The sequence below is a fragment of the Moschus berezovskii genome, chromosome 3 (genome assembly GCF_049115385.1).
Source record: "Moschus berezovskii isolate FMDL1 chromosome 3, NW_MosBer_1.0, whole genome shotgun sequence".
Taxonomy (NCBI): domain Eukaryota; kingdom Metazoa; phylum Chordata; class Mammalia; order Artiodactyla; family Moschidae; genus Moschus; species Moschus berezovskii.
The window spans coordinates 38,908,162-38,928,227 of record NC_142462.1 but is presented as its reverse complement, the minus strand read 5'-3'; the positions used below and the strand labels follow the sequence as shown (position 1 = coordinate 38,928,227).

General features: G+C 40.2%; 1 protein-coding gene across 1 annotated transcript in view; it reads right to left on the bottom strand.

Annotated features, from left to right (window-relative positions):
* Positions 1 to 659: 659 nt before the first annotated feature.
* GPNMB (glycoprotein nmb) overlaps positions 660 to 20,066 on the bottom strand; it is a 31,402-nt gene continuing 11,995 nt past the window's right edge. Inside the window, exons 4-12 of the mRNA XM_055420578.2 lie at positions 19,332 to 19,475; positions 17,432 to 17,596; positions 14,799 to 14,957; positions 14,169 to 14,480; positions 9,429 to 9,527; positions 8,541 to 8,643; positions 5,970 to 6,184; positions 2,201 to 2,294; positions 660 to 1,756 (exon numbers count right to left, since the gene is read on the bottom strand). Coding sequence (XP_055276553.2) covers positions 1,603 to 1,756; positions 2,201 to 2,294; positions 5,970 to 6,184; positions 8,541 to 8,643; positions 9,429 to 9,527; positions 14,169 to 14,480; positions 14,799 to 14,957; positions 17,432 to 17,596; positions 19,332 to 19,475 — 1,445 coding nt within the window. The 3' untranslated portion in view covers positions 660 to 1,602. The remainder of the gene's footprint in view (positions 1,757 to 2,200; positions 2,295 to 5,969; positions 6,185 to 8,540; positions 8,644 to 9,428; positions 9,528 to 14,168; positions 14,481 to 14,798; positions 14,958 to 17,431; positions 17,597 to 19,331; positions 19,476 to 20,066) is intronic.

The window sequence follows — 20,066 nt, the reverse complement described above, 5'->3', positions numbered from 1 at the left end:
TACAATTCTGTAATATCATTTGGTATCCAGTGTATACTCAAATTTCCCTCAGTTGCCCCAAAGAATGTCTTTCATGGCTGTTTTTTGTTTTAATATTAAGATGTAATCTAGGTTGCTAAACTGCTTTTGGTTACTGTGTCTCTATATTCTTTTAGCCGAGAATACAGGTCCACAAACTATGGCCCATAGGCCAAATCTGGCCCGCCACCTGCTTTTGTCAATATGCTCAGGCTGGAACAAAGCCATGCCCTTTCATTTATGTATATGATGGCATTTCTGCTACAGTATTGGAGTTGAGTAGTTGCAACAGACACCATATGGCCCATGAAGCCTAAAATAGTTACTACTTGGCCCTTTACAGAAAATGATTGCTGATCTGTGACCTTGAACTATCCTCTCCCCTTTATTTTTATTACAATACTGACTATTCAAACAAAGACTCCAGAACAACTACTTGTAGAAAATCTTCTTTTAGATTGGTGTAATTATATATATATATAAAATTAATCAAAAGTTCATATATTGTATTAATATACTTAAAAATATAAAATACTCAGAAATTATCAGCATTCCATGGGGCAAAGTTAAACAACTTTTTATGTGTTAAAAGTATACAGGAAATTGAAAGGCAAACAAAAATTAGAAAAATAATTCCAAGATCTGGTCTCTTCTCATACTTTATTTTTCAGGAAGGAGAAAAAGAATGTCATGACTGACACATGGTAGTTTCAGTTACAAATGAAAGTAAAATCCTTACTGATCAAGTTTCTGTGTCATTTGAATAGAGAAATGGGTAGGGAAACCAAAAAGACTTCCTTCTTTGGGAAATCATACTACATCATTTCAACTATGAGTACCACAGTCTACAGAAATTCAGGTGTGTCCACAAGATTGTCAACACAAGTACAGGGCCATGTACCTGGCAACACGCCTGGTATACAGAAAGTGCTTCATAAATGTCCATGGGAAAAATGAATGAATGAGTACTGATCCTTTACACATTTGGACTGGGCAGGCAGTCATGATAATATTCACACATTTATTAGCCTAGTATTTTTTTTTTGTTTTTTTTTAGTAAATCAAGCATGCACAGCTTACTAAAAGCTGACCTGTTAGTGTTCTGTTGGGAGCTTATGCATGTTCATTGACATAAGATTCAGGGAGCTTGGATCATGACCTTCAGAATAGGAATTCACTGGTTTTATGTATATGGTTATATGGAAAGCTAGAACATGTCCAGCCTCTCTTTCCAGTTAACTTAGGTCAGACTCTAATGAATAGTACCTTCTCCTGCTACTCTGAATACAGCGTATCTATCCTACTGATTACCCAAGACATTGTAAGTGAAACATAAATCATCATGAAAGGAAGCTCTCTTAATTGGTTTTATCAGTTATATAACATGGAAAAGAATTAAACTACATGCAACCTCAGCCATGTCCCTAAAATGTCATTTAACCTATAAAATTTTTAAAAATTGGACCTCCCTCACACAATCTATATTTTACATTAATCTTTTTAGAAAGTTATCATCATCCACTCGAGCAAGCTGACATAAATGGTGCAGAGGATGAGCTGTTGGTCAGAAGTAAGGCTGAAGATTTAAAGAATTCCTGGTTGGTTCTTGAGCAGTGGATCTTTTTCCTGGTTTCCAGGGAAGAACAGGGTCTTTGCATGATCGAGGAAAACATTCAGGCCTTTGCCTCTGATCACGATCCCAGGGCTGTTTTCTATTGGTTTGTATTCCTTGTGTTTTCTGAAAGCAATGTGTTGGACAGATTAAAAAAAGATCTCCAGCTGGAAAAGGTTGCTTTCTATAAATCTTTCACAAGTCAAGTGCAGAATCGTTCATTCCATTTAACTTATGGCTTTTAAGACAGTGTTGTCTTATGAGAATATATTTTCTCTTCTTTATGCAAGAAATGTGTCTGCTTACCATAATAACTTGAGATTATATGTTAAGCATTAAACTGACAATTTGGAAAAGTTATTGACATTTGGTAGCATTTTTAGGGCTTAAAAAAAAACCACAGCAAAATTAATAGGCTAGTTTGCTACTCATCATTCAGTAGAAGATTTTCTTCCCACACACAAAATGTTTCAAAGCAGAAAAGGGAAAACAGCCTACTTGTGCAGAAATATGTCATTTATTTTTGACAATATACTCTAGTGATTTAAAGCGTTAGAACCAGCAACTTACTTGTACATCAAAAAGGCGATCGCAGTGACGAGTACGGCCAAGCAGCCAAGAGAGACCAGGATACCATTGGCCATTCTTAAAAGGGAAGCTGGGTCTTAAAACAGAAGCAAGGTCATATTAGTGACAGCTTCCAGCTAGAGGACATGCTGCTTGTAATGTAATTAAATCAATGAGGGAGGGAGCAAACAGAAGATATATGGCTCCTCTGAGCTTTCAGTAATCTTTCCCTTTACATAATACATAGTCTTCAGGGAAGCTTATCTTCCATTTAGAGAATGAGTTAGCATGTCTGGAACACTGTGTCAAGGGCTTAGAAGATGTCATGTCCTGAAGACACCTGCTCTGGTCTGAGTTAACCCAGCCACGCCCATGCAGCGAAGGGCTTCATGAATTTTCTGCCCCCTTCTCTGGCCTCATCTTCCACTGCCTACCTTCCAGCTGGGATAAAGATCCATCCTCCCCATGCTCTTTCAAATTTCCATGCCCTCTGCTGGGAATGCCCACCCCCCGGCTCATCACCAGCATCTAACCCTTTGCAATGCCTTCCAGACATGCATGAGGGCACTGGGTCATGCCTTCCTTTGTCATGTCTCTCCTTGTCACCCTTCCTCTGCCTCCATCACACAGTATCACAATTACTTCTTTGGATTAGGTCTTCTTTGTTCTCCCAGAACCCAGCAAATCAACTAGTCTTGTCTCTGCCACCAAAGTACAAGCAAAGCTGGTCTCTGTTCCCTCTGTCTTCTCTGCCACCATCATAGTTCCAGCCACCAGCCCTCTCCTGTGTGAGGACATCTTCACTGTCTGCTCAACTGCACTGTTACCTTCCAATAATCCTGGCTTCCCTCAGCCGTCTGAATGATCATCTGAAAGTACTAATCAGATCACACTTCAACCCTGCCAGCGGTTCCCCTTACACACAGAATAAACCCAAACCCTATCAGTAGCACATTAAGATCCAGATAGGCTGTTCATTCTTGAAACGCAGGTCTCAGTTCAAAGGAGGCCCTTGGCCAAGCGGGTGCCACCAGTTGGCAGCACTTTCCCGACCTCCCAATCTAGACAGTCCACCTCTGTCTCCTCTCTTCCATGCTTGTTGCTCTCCATGCCTTGTTTCATTGTCGTCACAATATCATTTTATTTGTTTATTCCCTGCTTCTGCTCACTAAGGCGGGGATCTTCCTTACCTTGTTCCCACTCTATCTAGAACTGTCTGTGTGGTGCCTGGAGCTGTGCTGGGCATGGAGTGGATACCCGATGAATATTTGTTGAAAACATCCCAAGTGATTCATGAACATTCAGTGAATCGATGATTAAAAGTCATTTCAGCTAAAAGTCTATGGGCTTGGCTTCAAACAATGATCAGCTTTTGAAATTCTGACTCTGAAACCCAAGACATCAGTTTACAATTTCCACTGAATTAAAAGCTCTCTTTCCTTCCTTTTTTGGATTTTAAAAATGGCTCAAGGAGGGACTTTCTTGGTGGTCCAGTGGTTAAGAATTCACCTGCTAATGCAGGGGACACGGGTTCAATCTTTGGTCCGGGAAGATCCCACATGCCGCAGAACAACCAAGCACATGCCCCACAACTACTGAACCCACACTCTAGAGCCTGTGCTCTGCAACAAAAGAAGCCACTGCAGTGAGAAGCCTGAGTACTACGGCAAAGACAATCCACCACTTGCCTCAGCTAGAGAAAGCTCATGCACGCGGTACCTAAGATGCAGTGCAACCATAAATAAATAAATAGAAAGGCTCAGGGACTTCCCTGCTGGTACAGTGGCTAAGACTTTGTGCTCCCAATGCAGGGGACCCCAATTTGATGCCTGGTCAGGGAACTAGATCCCGCATGCCACAACTAAGACCCAGTGCAGTCAAATAAAAAAAAAACAAAAAACAAAAAACAGTTCAGGTCACACCTAAAGTTATCGTTAACTACAGTAAGTATTAAAGGAAAGCAAATATCCAAGTATCTAATCCAGGTAAGAGAATGATGATTTGCTAGAACTGAGGAAGATTCATGGACTAGGTTAGGACTCTAAAAGGCAGTTTTAAAAGCAGCTGCTGCAGCACAAGAAGAATGACCCCAGCAGCTCCTGAAAGTGACGGCATAGATGGTCCACATTCAGTAGGATACAGAGGCTCTGGTTACCTCTTTTTGACCTGCTCCCCAGTCCTGCACCCCAAGCCCCATGTATCCTGCCTTCAAGGAAGCAGGATACATTTGCATCCTTTTTTTTTTTTAATGTACACCTTGGCTCTCACCAACAATAAACACTCAAGCAAATAATTACATGCATTAATACTGATGCTTCTCTTTCAAGGAGGTTAAAGCTGCCTTTTACACAGTTAATGAGTAAATATATTTAAGTACATTTCACTCTATAAGATAGACTCCAAGACCAAAAGAATTATTTGTGAGTTAGTCATTAGATTATACTCGACAATACTCAAATTAAGGAGCAAAGTGGGAACTTCTCTAGTTGTCCAGTAGCTAAGACTCCATGCTCCCAACGCAGGGGGCCTGGGTTCGATCCCTGGTCAGGTAACTAGATCCCACATGCCACAGGTGAAGAACCGCATGTCGCAGCTAAAAGTCCCACATACTGCCACAAAGATTAAAGATCCTGTGTGCCACAACTAAGACTCAGCAGAGCCAAATAAATAAATAAATAATATAAGAGAAAAATACATGCTGTAATGTGAGCACTATTTTACCTGTCCCTTCTGTTTCACCATGTAGCACTTCTTTTAAGAAGTAAAGGAATATTTTAGGACGTAGCCAGTTATATGTGAAATTCAGTTAGCGTCACCAGGTAGAGTCCCTAGGGGTTAGGGAAAATAAACAGCCACCAGTGAACGGGAATTTCTCAGTGAAATCCCTTCATACACTTTGCTAACATTTTACCCCTCTGAGGTTAAAGGGACAAGGAGTAGTCTGTCTGCTGAACATTTAAGGACTGGGTAATCTGGTTTGTTTCCGTCTCAGTGTAATGCTTGGCAGACTTTAGAAAAGAAAAGAAGGGTCCATGGTAACTTAGAAGGGAGCCAAGAGTCCACCTGGTTTCTCATGGCTCTTCTTTGCTTCATGTCTCCCCTTTGTTATAGTTTAATTGGAGAACATTGTTATTTTTTGATGCTCGGCTTTACACTTTCCCTTTGAAATACAAACCTATCCAAGCATTCAGTGACCACATCCCATTATTACTTATACGAGATCATAGCTGATTTTTTCATCAAAAGGCTTTTCTTGGACTTCCCTTGTGGTCCTGGTGGTTGAGAATACTCCTGCCAATTTAGGGGATACAGGTTTGATCCCTGGCCTGGGAAGATTCCACATGAAGCAGAGCAACTAAGCCCATGAACCATAGCTACTGAAGCCTGAGTGCCTAGAGCCTGCACTCCACAAGAAATGAAGTCATTGCAATGAGTAGCCTTCACACTGAAACTAGAAAGGATACCCCGCTCACCGCAACTAGAGAAAAGCTCGTATAGCAACAAAGACCCAGCACAGCCATAAATAAATAAATAATCTTAAAGGTTTTCCTTTGGCCATTATTTCATAAGTTCTTTCTCTCTCATCCCTTCCCTAAGTAGATTTGCTACTGTATTGTAATATCATTTCTCAAATCCACATTAATGACAGTTCAATGAATTTTACACTGAAATAAAGCTAAACACTGAGATTGAAGTGTTGAATAGCTTTAGTATCGGACACATGCTTTATCTGCAACATGAAATGTTCGTACAAACATAAAACAAAACTTACCTCTGCTGGTGATAGAGACGAGGGTGCTCGTGAGAGCCAGACTTGCATCATCACCCAGAGTGAGGTTCATACAGTATGTCCCAGACCCACTGAAGGCTCTCCTCACCGTCAGCAAGCACGTGTCGCCCAGCTCCACAGCCACAGGGTCGCAGACTGGGTTCTGGGTGATCTGGCAGCTGGGGTCAGAGATGACGGTGCAGACCTCTGTGGGGATGCTGGGGGGTATGAATGACATGCAGAGGGAGAGAGAGGGGAGTATGACCTCAGTTTAAGAGGAAAACATCATTACACTTCTGTGAAACTGAATCCCACCTTAGTCTTACTCAAACTATATGATGTGAAGTTGTCATATACAATTTACTCTTAAACAAGCCTGGGTGTATGTGAGCCACTGTTTCCTCTATATGCTCAGGAAGGTGAGGCCCTAGGACTGCAGGAGGAGGAAATTACTTCCCCCAAGGCAAGGGGCTGCTGGGAACTTGCTTCTCCTCTTTGGCTCCCTAGACGCTCAAAGATGCAGCTGGCTTAGGTGTTAGGCTAAAGTAATGCTAAATGCCAGTCGGCCCCGTGTGGGCCTGTGCAGATATCTGACTACAGTAGCAGCAGCAACCAGAGCTGTTCGTGCAGTACCTGCTGTGTGCAAGGCTCTGAGTTTCAGAGAAGTGACATGGCCTTGTCTATTCCTCTCAACAACCTGAAGAGGCAAGTAATAGTAGCCTAATGCAGCAGGTGACAAACCAGTTCTGGGAGGAGAGCTCACTAATCTCCGGTCACAAAAGCAGTTAGAGGTGGAGCTGGGATTTGCATAAAAGATATTTGACAGCTGTCCCTGTAACCATTCAGCTCCCATGCATTACTGTCTTAACCTCTGTTTCACGTCTGAGTAGACTTCCTGAATGGAGAGACCAGGCTCTGAAGCTAGGCTGATAAAGGCTCAGGGAATTAGATGAGTTCATGTTCTCTTCACCCCTGGCCTCTGGCAGCACATTTGCCTCTCTAGTCAGGATGTTCTCTCTTTCTGTCCTCCCCCAACTCAGAGAGCTTTGGAGCTCTTCCTTTCTTATTTTGCACTACACCACTCAGCTTGCCAGATCTTAATTCACTGACCAGGGATGAGCCCATGCCTCCTGCCGTGGAAGCGGGGTCCTAACTACTAGACCTCCAGAGAATTCCCTGGAGCTCTCCCTTTGGATCAAGTATGGCCTCATTTTTTATACCAGCTCATTCTCTAATCTATACATCACATACATACATACATATAGTCGCTAAGTCATGTCCGACTCTTGCGACCTGCCAGGCTCCTCTGTCCATGGGATTCTCCAGCCAAGAATACTGGAGTGGATTGCCATTTCCTTCTCCAGGGGATCTTCCTGACCCAGGGATCGAACCCAGGTCTCCTGCATTGCAGGCAGATTCTATACCTCTTTACTGACTGAGCTACGAGGGAAACCCATATATATCATATACACATACATTTTAATTCCTTGATTCATTTATTATATTTAAATTACTTAAATATTTAATGGGTTAATTGATATAGTATTTATATATTAACTACTTTCTATTTAGTCTATTATCTATATATGTGCATGCTCAGTCGCAACTGACTCTGTGAGCTCATGGACTGTAGCCCGCTAGGCTTCTCTGTCCAAGGGATTTCCCAGGCAAGAATACTGGAGTGGGTTGCCATTTCCTCCTCCAGCGGAATCTTCCTAATCCAGGGATCAAATCCACATCTCCTGCACTGCAGGCAGATGCTTTACCACCGAGCCACCAGGGAAACCCCTATTGTTTATAGCTATAACCAAACCACAGGAAATCAAATAATGTAATATATTGGAAAGAGTTTTATAAGTTTTAAATATGGACAGGGTAATCAGGCATTGCTATTCATCAGCACAAGGAAACAGCCCTTCTGCACTGGCTCCCCGGACTCCAGAGGAGCCTCAGGGAACTTCAGAGATTCTGAGCCTGCGAACCTTGCTCTGTGGGGTTCCTGCCATCTGGAGAGGTACTGTAATCATTGTGTATCTGGTGTCCCAATCTGTAAATTGAGAAGACTCGTATGATTGTGTGAGGATTTGACGTGAAAACAGAAGTAAAATGTTAAGGACACAGTAAGTGTCCCACCAGTAATTATTCAACAGTTGAAGGTGATGGGCATCGCTCAAGTCTAGCAAAGCACGTGCACGCTTGAGAGCACTCGTGAGGGCCCTTCCTCGTTCTCGCTTAGTGAGGAACTAGAATCCAAACCTGGGGCTTCTCAGATGGCACTAGTGGTAAAGAGTCCGCCTGCCAATGCAGGAGATCTAAGAGTCTTGGGTTTGATCCCTGGGTTGGCACGATCTGGAGGAGGAAATGGCAACCCACTCCAGTATTCTTGCCTGGAGAATCCCACGGATAGAGGACCCTGACAAGTTATAGTCCATGGGGTCGCAAAGAGTCAGAACTGAGTGGGCAACTGGGCACACAGAATCCAAATCAACCTACCAGGTGGGAGGTGTGTGAAGGCCATTTTTCAGCCTGGGGTTCTCACTTGGCCCCTTCCTTCCTTGGAGACTATGTACTCACCCCCCTTGGCAGGTCACGACGAAATCTACCAGGGAGTTGTCAGGCTGTGGCCCAGGCATCAGGACATCTGTCACTTGGATGATGTTAACCTCTAGAATGCCCTCTAATGGAACAATACCCCATAGAAAAACACATCAAAATACAATGCAAACCAAACCACTTCTTAACAAATCAGAAGGCCAAACAAAATGAACACAGCCTTTCACCATGCCAGACTTGGGAAGCTATCCCAGAGTTCAGATACATGTCCAGGCAGAATTTTCAAAGTCAAACTGAACTGTTCTTCAGTCCAAGCTTGATCTTTATTCCTGGAGCAGATGTGGGAGGAGGCAGATAACCCTGGAAGAAGGGAGGCCTCATCCACTGTGTCTCCTGCCGACGGGCTCAGCCCTAGAGCATACAGCTCGAGTTGTAGCCCCACCCAACTCCTCTGCTGGGCACCTGTGAGCAGTACCCCTCACGCACAGCCCTGCGTGGCTGTTCTGTTCAACCCTCTTTCTTACACACAGGAGGTATGACTTTGTGAAATCACCCAGGAGAGGAAAGTAGGAGCTGTGGGAACTTGCAACTGGCCTTCCTTCAGGCCATATTCATTCAGATTTCTGAGCTGCACAGGGTGAGGAGGTCTAGGCCCCCAGTAGGCTCCTTGCTAAGCAGGCCTCACTGAGGGCTCGTTTCCACTGAGGACCTCGTTTCATCCCTTAGAGGGACATCTAAGGAAGGCTGGAAAGGCAGGTGGAAATTTAGAAGCTAGTGTAGTCTTTTTTGTGCACGTGTGGTAGCACCTTCTGTGGGTACCCTCGCTTCCCAAGCCCACCCCTCTCCGGAGTCAGGGAAGGGAGTTGGTTGCCCAAGGTGGATTCTAACATCTTTCCCCCATGGTCTTACCTACAATTGTGATGGTGGCTTTAAAGTAGCCATATCTGGTAATATGGCAGCTTTCATCAGGAATCTCTCTCAGCTCCAGGGTATTGTCACCAGCAGGTACTAGAGGGTTTAAATAGAAAGTTTTTAGATTAGTTGCTGAGAATGCAAAAGATGTCCATGAGATAACTGAAGATCTAAACGTCTGTTTACTTGCTCTTTAGAAAAACATCAAGAATTCTATACTATTAAATTACTTCAGAAATTTGAATTAAATGTGTAACAATTCATGAGGTGTGAGAACTATATTATAAAATTGTTAAATAATGTAAGCAAACGCAGTCCCATGTCTTGTTCAAATATAAATAGCAAATGAAAAGTGGAAGCCATTTTAAAATGTGTAACATAATAATCATGAAATAAAGCAGGCCACAATCAGTTCAGTTCAGTTCAGTCGCTCAGTCATGTCCGACTCTCCGCGACCCCATGAATCACAGCACGCCAGGCCTCCCTGTCCATCACCAACTCCCGGAGTTCACTCAGACTCATGTCCACAGAGTTGGTGATGCCATCCAGCCATCTCATTCTCGGTCGTCCCCTTCTCCTCCCGCCCCCAACCTTTCCCAGCATCAGAGTCTTTTCCAGTGAGTCAACTCGTCGCATGAGGTGGCCAAAGTATTGGAGTTTCAGCTTTAGCATCAGTCCTTCCAATGAACACCCAGGACTGATCTCCTTTAGAATGGACTGGGTGGATCTCCTTGCAGTCCAAGGGACTCTCAAGAGTCTTCTCCAACACCACAGTTCAAAAGCATCAATTCTTCAGCGATCAGCTTTCTTCACAGTCCAACTCTCACATCCATACATGACCACGGGAAAAACCATAGGCTTGACTAGACGGACCTTTGTTGGCAAAGTAATGTCTCTGATTTTTAATACACTCTCAAGGCCACAATAGATAAATTTATATTGTAATTTTGGAAGAAGGTATTCTGGGCTCAAATTCTAGGCCCCTTGCTTTCAGCTCTTTGAGACCATGGGCATATCATTTAACTTCTCCTTGCCTCAGTTTGCCTATCTGTAAAATAGGAACAATATTTACTGACCTACCAGGGTTGAACCATTAAACTTAAATAGATAAGACATATAAAACTTGCTTCTCATGTCTGCCACATAGGAAGTAGTTAATAAATATTCATTTCTTTGTCCCAATATGCTCTTATATATATACTTATTTAGACATAGATGTGTTATAGCATATATGACATGTAATTTTAAATGTTAAGAAGCAAACAACATGGAAAAGGGCAATTCTTTCCCCATTTGGATGTCTCATGGATCCTAGGTTTATATTCTTGAAGTCTTACAGTCACTGTGATGAGCAGAGGTATGAGAAAGGAAAGAAGGGAATACAAGATACTTTTGAAAAATAGCCCTTTGAATGTGATTAGAGCAAAGAATTTAATGCTCTATTAGTTACAATTTTAAAGGCTCTAAATAAGGTATTGGTGTTCCATTAGCATGATAAAAAGACTGGAAAGAAAATATAATATTGAAAATACAACATTATTGCTCTTAAATTTCCAAAGACATGAAAATGGACCCAGTTTGGGGGGAATCAAAGCTTCATAAGAGCTGCACCTCTAACACAGGAGTATGTAAGGATGGGAGATTTCTCCAGGGCCTCAGAGCCTCTAGTTGGGAACGAGTGTGCCTGTGATGCTCCTATGCTCAGAGGGAACTTCGCAGAGCAGCTCTCAGAGCAACTCTGGAAATCAGTGCTCTGTGGCAGACACTTTGGGAAACGCTGTTTGTGTAAAACTCGGAAAAGTTCTGACACCATGTCAGATTCAGATGTAGGTGTGGTTTATCAGCAGGGCAGGCTGTGGCAGAGTTGGCTATATTCCCTGAGTCTCAAGGTGGTCGTTTGGAAGTTGCAGGGTAATCATTCATTGTATCCTGAGATTTAACAGATGGGCTCCAAAGCAAAAGATATGTTTGTGAAGGGTATTAGGGATGACTGCCACTTCCCTAGAAAATTTTATAGTTTGGACCATAAAGAAGGCTGAGTGCCAAAGAATGGATGCTTTTGAATTGTGGTGCTGGGGAAGACTCTTGAGAGTCCCCTGGACTGCAAGGAGATTATATATATACACACACACACACATATATATATAACATGATCTATATATACAACATTATATATATATATATACACACACACACACACACACACACACATTATACAACACACACATACACACTAAGTCACTTCAGTCATGATGGACTCTTTGTGACCCCATGGACTATAGCCCACCAGGCTCCTCTGTCCATGGATTCTCCAGGCAAGAATACTGGAGTGGGTTGCCATGACCGAATCGTCCTGGCCCAGGGATCGAACCCACATTTCTTAGGTCTCCTGCATTGGCAGGCAGCTACTTTATCACTGAGCCATCAGGGAAGCCATGCATAAATACATATATCATATATATATTATTACACTGGTTAGCATCAGTCTTGGAGAGGTTTTTTTTTTAGATTTGTGCACAAAAGTCTGAAAAACGATCAGCGGCACTGTTAGCTAAGGGAAGAGAATCCTGTGGCTTAAAGCTAGTGCATACCTCTCTATCCTATAATGTAATTATCCCCCTGAGTCACCACTTCAACTTTGCTTGTGTGTCACTCCTGTGGTTGCATTTGGTTTCTGTATAATAGCTGTACTTATTTGGAAGCCACTTACCAAAGCAGAGACAACATAATTTTTGGTAAAATAGTAATCCAGTGATCAACAACCCCAGCCTGTTAATATGGCCTGTGTAGCTAAAAATGCTCTCTCCCCCAGAGGACAAGCACTCTAACCACTTTCTCAAGTCATGGGCTGACTCCTTTCATCACCTTGGGTCCCATTACATATTGGAGACTGTCCCTCCAAGTCTCATAGTTGTTTTATGGCATTTTGGGATTGATTATGGTTGATCTAACACCTTTCGATGAAGTCAAGCAGCTTCCTTTCACTATAAAATGTAATGAATTCATAAGGTTGCTACCTTCTATCTTATGGTTTAACCTATTGAAAATAATAACACATTTAAAATACTCTTTCATTGACTCAAAATATCTTTTGCATATGTTATGAGATAAATATGTTCTAAGAAAAATAATCTTGCTTTACAAAAATGCAATTCAAAATAGACTAACATTAAATGACCTAACATTAAGACCTTTACCATTCAGGAATTTCTAGACAGACAAAGCAAGCATCTGTAATTTATTTTTAATTTTACACTTGGTGTCCTTATTTGTAAAGAAGACCATCAATTCTTGTGGATAAATAAACTGACTCTTCTCCAGAAATACCAAAACAAAGCTATATGTTTAGAGTTGTTCAAGGCAGTTATATTTATATTTATAACACGAATTAGAATGAACTGAAGTGTCCATCAATAAGAGAATGGTTAAATAAATAAGTCATTGAATAACGTGAATTACACTTACATGTACTGATGATGGAAAGATGTCTGTGATGTTTGTTAAATGAAAGAGGCAAATGGTAAAGCAATATATATTGTGTGAACCCATCTACCTAAAAATTAAAACAACAAATCCTATTTGTATTTATGGACTATGTTTGCAAATGCACAGAAAAGATCTGGAAAGAAACACTACCAACTCTTAGCAAGGTTTAACTCTTGGGAGGAGAGAATAAGGAGGAGCTTTCACTTTTACTTGAAGTTTCTGAATTTGAATTTTTACTAATGAACATGCATTAATTTTATAATTAAAAGTATTTCAAAAAAAAGCAAAACCACTAACAACTTACAGTGTCTGGCATTAGATATGCTTGACTTCATAATTGTTTTTAACAGCACACTTATTTATTAATAACAGTTTATTATTTATATCTAACAGGTTTGGGTAAAAAAAAGCTAACTGCAACAAGTCTGGACATCACCATGGAGTATTCTGTGTGTACTTGGTGATGGCACCCTCTTGTATCCAGTGAGAGGATGTCAGTCTACTGCCATCCCTAGGATGCCTGGATGGAAGATGTATTCATGGCTGAGTGGGGAAGGCTGGTGGCGGCATGTGGTAGGGTGCGGAATTAGATGAAAGCTAATGCTTCTCAAAGTAAATGCTCAAGAACTTCTTGAATGTCCCCATATATTATTATGAGAAGTTGGGATTTAATTAAATATGCCTTATATCTAGAATAATTTTAGTGTCTGGAATCTTTCCAGTCTGCCAGCCAAGAAATATTCTCAAGGTTTATTCTTTTTTGAGCCCTTTGTAAACTACTTTTAAGCATGGCTAAGTTTTCATAGGACATGGAGTGGATGTGGGCAGGGTGGGGAGGAGAATGGAAGTCGGGGAGGGAATGTGGAAGGGGAGAAAGGACAATGGAATGGCCCGAATGTTTATGAGGGAATAATGTATCTCCTCTTAACTAGAAAAACTGGGAGGCAAACAGAAATGTGAAGGATTGGAAGGGGAAAGCACCCGCAGACATAACAAGGAACTGTGAGAATTAGGAAGGTCAAAGAACTGTATACGAGCCACCAAGCGACTTTAAACATATTCTCCTTTCTTCCATATACTAACAACTAAACATCTTGATAAGTAGCTAAAGGAAATCAACAGGTAGAAAACGGAATCACTGCAGAGTCTTTACATAATCTTTAACTAAGGATCTAATTATACAAACCACATGAATTTTTTTCTAGCTGTTAAGGAGCCCTGCCAACAAAAATTAACCTGGAAAACACTTACCCAAAGAAGGGGTGGTTTTTGGAGGTCTGGGTGAAGGCATAGGACAAGGTCCGGGCACTTCAGCTTGCACAGTGAGGTTGAGGCTGAAGGTTCCATTGAGCACGTAGGTGTGATTCAAAGTGTGATTGTTGGAAACAAAGAGACCAGTATTATCCCCGAAGTTCCACTTGTAGAAAATGGCAGACTCATTGAGGAAGTGACTGGGATCGTGAATCAGGACATTGAATGTAATGGGGAGGTCCCTGAGGAAGGTTTCATCCGATGAATTTCTATTGTTCTTCTGGGACATAGTTACAAATACAGGAATCTGATCTAAAATGTACATCCAAAAAACAGAAAGAGGCCATGATTGCTTGATTTTAAGTGGGTGACTTCAATAGTGCCTTTAGTTTGGAAATTAAAATGAGGGATAATTCAGCATAGTTTCCCCTTTTCTAATGCAAGTTTTCTAGAGTTTTCTTGATTTACTTTAGAAAACACAGATGAAATATTTTATTAAATACATGAGGTTGAGGAGTCCAGATGAAGTGTAACATAACCCAGAATATTTCGTGCTACTTTTTCAAGCCCACTAACATCACCAGAACTCAGCGCCTCGTCCTCAGTTAATTCAGAGCTCACATCACTCACCTGTTACCACGTACACATCTTTCACTTTTGCAATGGGAACATATGCCCGTCGGTGTCTTCTATAGACAGTTACTTCCATGATTTGAGGGCCAAGACTCACATTGGCTGTGTTTATGGAAACTGTCACTGAACACTGTCCCAACTTTTGGAAATACTGACCTTTGAAAAGATATAAATGTTTAGTTATTGGCTACATCATATGATCATTATAGAAAGTTGATGTTCCTTAAAGACTAACAACTTACAGATTGTTTTGAGAAAAGAAAAACAGGGTTGGAATGCTGTCTTGCGTCCTTCAGAAAGGAAGACAGTGCTTTATTTTATATAAAACCTTATAAAACCCACAAATAAATAAATGTAGTTTTATATAGTTGACTAAAATGAAAAGAGCATTAAGTGGGATAATGCTGTTAGTCCTTAGTTGACAAATACTTTTTATAAGTAAGTGACCTGGCATGTGAAATACATGTGCTTCCCACAGAAAATACATTTTATGTAACAGTGAAGTGTCCAAGGGAGTTAAAAAATATATCCCAAAATCTACCTTATTTTTGTAATAATATTACTAGTTCAGCTATATTTCTGAGCAACTTTTTTTCTTCTAGGGAACTAGATTCCTCCACCTTCTAATAATAATTGTATATGAAAATGCAGTGATGAAAAAGAAATAGGTATGGTGGGTACGAAAAGGAATGAAGTAGTTTCGTTGACATTTCTAGGGCCCTTGAGTCTTTTTTCTTTCTCCAACTATAACCTAAATCTAACCACCACTGATGAGCTAGTGACAGTAATTTTCTCTCCTTCAGGGTTCAAGGATTTTTCTAATCTTTTTGAGGCACCTGTTATAGATGTGTCATTGGAAAAAAAGGTATTAGAAGATGGATACTTGTAAGATGGGATGTTTAAAAACCATGTTCATCACATGATCAAAGGTGTCAGGAAAGAGGGTGCTTCCCCAGGCAGTCCAAGGGTTAAGACTCTGTGCTTCTACTGTAGGGGGCATGGGTTTGATCCCTGGTCAGAGAACTAAGATCCCACATGCCGTGAGGTATGGCCAGAAAAAAAAAGGTGTCAGTAAAGGTTCAGGATCCCCCTTTACCTTGAAATGCAGAGGCAGTTCTGTTAGAGATTATGGGGGGAAGACATGTCTCTTAGAATTAGTGATATGTGAGGAAATGCGACTTCTGGCACCCAGAGGTAGACCCCAGTGGCAGCACTTAGCTGAGAGAAAATATCAGTTAACTCTGAGACTTCAGCAGAAAAAGGAAATTCAAAACAATCTTGTTATGAAAACAGCAATTTCTGGACTAAAAGCTAATGTTAAATAAAGACATCTTAACTAGCTAAGTTAATGGATGTTAACTAGGCTAAACAGAATCTGAAGTGTTCGTGAGCTTATGGGACTCCATGCACATGACAAATGTCATTTCAGGTCAAAGAAATGACATTTGGAGAGTTAACTGACAGGGCCACGATTTCAGAACCAAAAGGCCCTGAAAAAAATTTGCTTTAAATCAACGAGCATAGTATTTGTTATATATTTTGTACTTTGTTCAACTGGAGTGTATTATTAATATATTGCTTTGATTCATAAATAATTGAAGAAAAGAAAAGCTCTCTGAAATTCATTAAGACTGACAAAACATCCCAAAATTTGGAGTTTGTGTGATGGCTAGCAGATTTGAACTGCTCAGAACCAGATGGAACCTAAGATTTTTAACTAAGAATTTAGCAACTTTGTTAATAACAACCTAAATTTAGTCCTCCTAAAAAAATAATCACTAATAATAAAGCAAAATGGATTCCACTTGTGGTTAAAAAAAAAAGATAGGCTATGTCAAAGAAGAGTATTTAGATTATTTTACTTTTATACGATAGAATATTATACAGTCATTAAAATAATGTATGTAAAGAATTTTAGAGAATTTCCTGGTGGTCTCTTGAGTGGTTAGGACTCAGTGCTTTTACTGTCAGGACCTGGGTTTGATCCCTGGTTGGGGAACTAAGATCCTGCAAGTTGCATAAGAATTTTAGTCAATGCTCATAATTTTGACCAAAATGTGTGTATGTTATGATCTTGATCAAGAAATACTAGAAAAAAGAAAGAAATACTAATAGAGAAAGCACCATCATGTTAACAATGATAATCTCTGGTATGAATTATGATGACTGATTTTTCATTTGTGCTTTTCTGCATTTTCCAAATTTTCTACTGAGTACAAGTCTAACTCTTTAAAATTCTTTTAAAAACATAAGAAATTAAAGAATAAATCATCAATTAACCATCCATATGCCATTCAAATATCATTTTTCATATTACTGTTTTAGACAGAAACAAATTGAGTAGTTTTTTTTTTAAAAAAGAAAGCCAGGAGTAGAGTGGGCCTGGGAGGCCCAGAAAAAAAAAAAAAGAAAGCCAAACCTATCTTTTACTCCTTTTAACTATTTGATGTCCTAGAGAAATGGCAAGGCTAACCAAGATTTTATCTTTATCCCTCACTGAAGGAAAGTTAAAAGAGTAATTGTTAAACTCCAGGTGTTGTAATTCTCAATAATAGAATGAGAAAAGAAAAAAAAATTAAAAATTTTAAGGAAAGGTAAAGAAGAAACTAGGGGGATTGTAATAGCCCAACCAAGTGTGTGGAACACGTAGACGAAATTCTTCTTCCAGGGGTGAGGGAAAGGCTTCCCATCAGGGAACACATTGTGACGGCCTTCACTGGTGTCGTTTCCCCAGTCACTGTCCTCTGTCCACGCTGTCCAGTTGTAAACATACGGGTCAGGAGATGGACCAGTCTCTATACAGAGAAAGGAGTACACCATGATTGTCGTCTGGTCTCAGAATGCTCAATGTTCACCACTGAATTAAATAAATGTTCATATTTTTTCATAACTAGTTGAGATACGGTTGGACAACTAACATCCTAATATTCAGAATTCATCTAATGGTACCTTGATGACTTGTGTTTTTCTGCCTACATATTGTATTTCAATGAGTTTTATATAAAGCAATTTTTCAGAAAAGTTCAGAAGTTTCATTTAATATGTTTATCTTCATAATGGGGCTCGAAATCACAAGCATATTCAAACCAAACTGAGGGAAGCTGTATCTTTATTTTGATTGACTCTATCTGTAGCTTTTCCCCCTAACTCATTTGACATTATGACTTTCTTCTCCTAAAGACTTCAGCACACTTCTAAGAATAAAGACATTCTCCTTCATAATCCTACCATTACCACCCCTACCACACTCCAATCAAGGGTCACATCCTACACAAGGCTATTTCGTTTCTTCAAACGATTCGGAAAAAAGATGTATAAATAGAAATACAGATAGATGGAAGCAAACAGAAAAAAACATTAAACTTGCTGAATTTCGATGTACTTGCTCCCTACTTTTCTGAATGTATGACATTTTCCACTTTAAACAAGTCATGATCAATATATTTTCATCTGAAACAATCAGATGAAATCAATATATTTTCATCTGAAACAATCTGAAATCAATATATTTTCATCTGAAACAATCAATATATTTTCATCTGAAATCAATATATTTTCATCTGAAACAATCTTCCCATCTTCTTTTGTTTTAATGTTTTTTTAATGACATTTATGGAAAGCCTTTTATTTATCCATCTACTGCTGCTGCTGCTGCTGCTAAGTCACTTCAGTCATGTCCGACTCTGTGCGACCCCACAGACGTCAGCGCACCAGGCTCTCCCGCCCCTGGGATTCTCCAGGCAAGAACACTGGAGTGGGTTGCCATTTCCTTACAGCCACTATTATTATTATTATTTTATTCTTAAATTGTCCCACACAAGGCCAGTAGGGGCCCCTCAAGCTGCCTCTGTGTCCCTGTGACATATCCCCATTACTTCCTTGCTTACTGGCACAAGACGTCCCTGGCTCACCTGGTATTCTTTCAAGAGCTCTCCTTTCTTCTAACGGTGAGAGATACTTTATAAAACTTCCCATGTAAAAGTTTTTTTACATGGACTCTTTCATGTAAAAGAGAACTGCATTGTCATTTGAAACATTCATAAGAATCAACTTGTTTAGGGGGAAAAAAGCAAAAAAAAAAAAAGAAAGCTACAGGCTACTAAATACAATATTTTTAAATTATCAAACTCTTTCTATACAGAATTTATTGTTTTCCTCATTGGAAGATGAATCAATAAGAAATAAACCATTGGCAGTTTAATAGAAGTTCTAAGTAATAAAATCAGATCATCACTGCCCTTACTAGTCTTGTTTCTGATTGAAGAATTTACTTGAGTTTTTAAGGCTGTTGAGTTCTAAAACAAGATAATTCCCCTTGATGTGTCTGTAATCATTCGTGCTCTTTAACTTGGACAAAGAGCTTCTCTGCATTAACTAAGAGCAAAGCAAAACCAAAATATATTCATTTTATCATTTGTGCTAGCCACGTTTTTTTCTGTGAGCAGAAACTGATCTGATCAACAAAAAGCTATCAAACTATTCTTTGAGAAGCCAGAATTCCATTCCTGTGGTGTGAATAACATTCCTTACCATTTTTGCAGTTCTTCTCATAGACTATGTTGCCGCTGGCATCTTCCTTTTGGCATCTGGGGAATACCAGGTTCACTGCAAATGTTATGGTTGAGCCCACCAATGCTGGGGAGTCACTGGTCAGAACCGCCTGCACACGGCCTCCTAGGACATAGAATCGAGGAGCTCAGTGATCAAACATCTCTTTTCCGTTTCACTGATAGATAAAAAAAGGAAAGCTAAATCTAAAAATAAGGACCAGAGGATCCTTCTGCCTCTTTACAATAAATTATTTGCAGGATTCCCAGCTTTTGCTGTCAGAGTACAACACTCCAGAAGATGAACTTGGAAAGTTAAACCAACTGAAGAACTCTCTGACCACAAGGAGAACAATTACTTAAATAATTAAAAATCAGTTTAATTTGATTGAGGAAACAAGTATTAAAGGTTTGTAATTTTTAATTTCAAAGTGAATGACTGAAGGAGTCATTCATTTTTGATGTGAATGGAAAGATAATAACTTTCGGACAAATCACACTTTTGAGACGGTCAAAGTGCTCTGGAATCTCAGAACTTTTGAAGATGACCATTCCCACATTAAACCTAATTGCTTTCCAAAATCTCCCAACAGGTACGAAATGTAAATTTCTAAGGAGATTAAACTCTGTTTGTGGAGGAAAGTAAGGGGTTTAGAAAGTGAACTGTGACAATAAAGGGAAGATTGCCAAATCCAGGTGCCTCGCTTGATAACTAGCG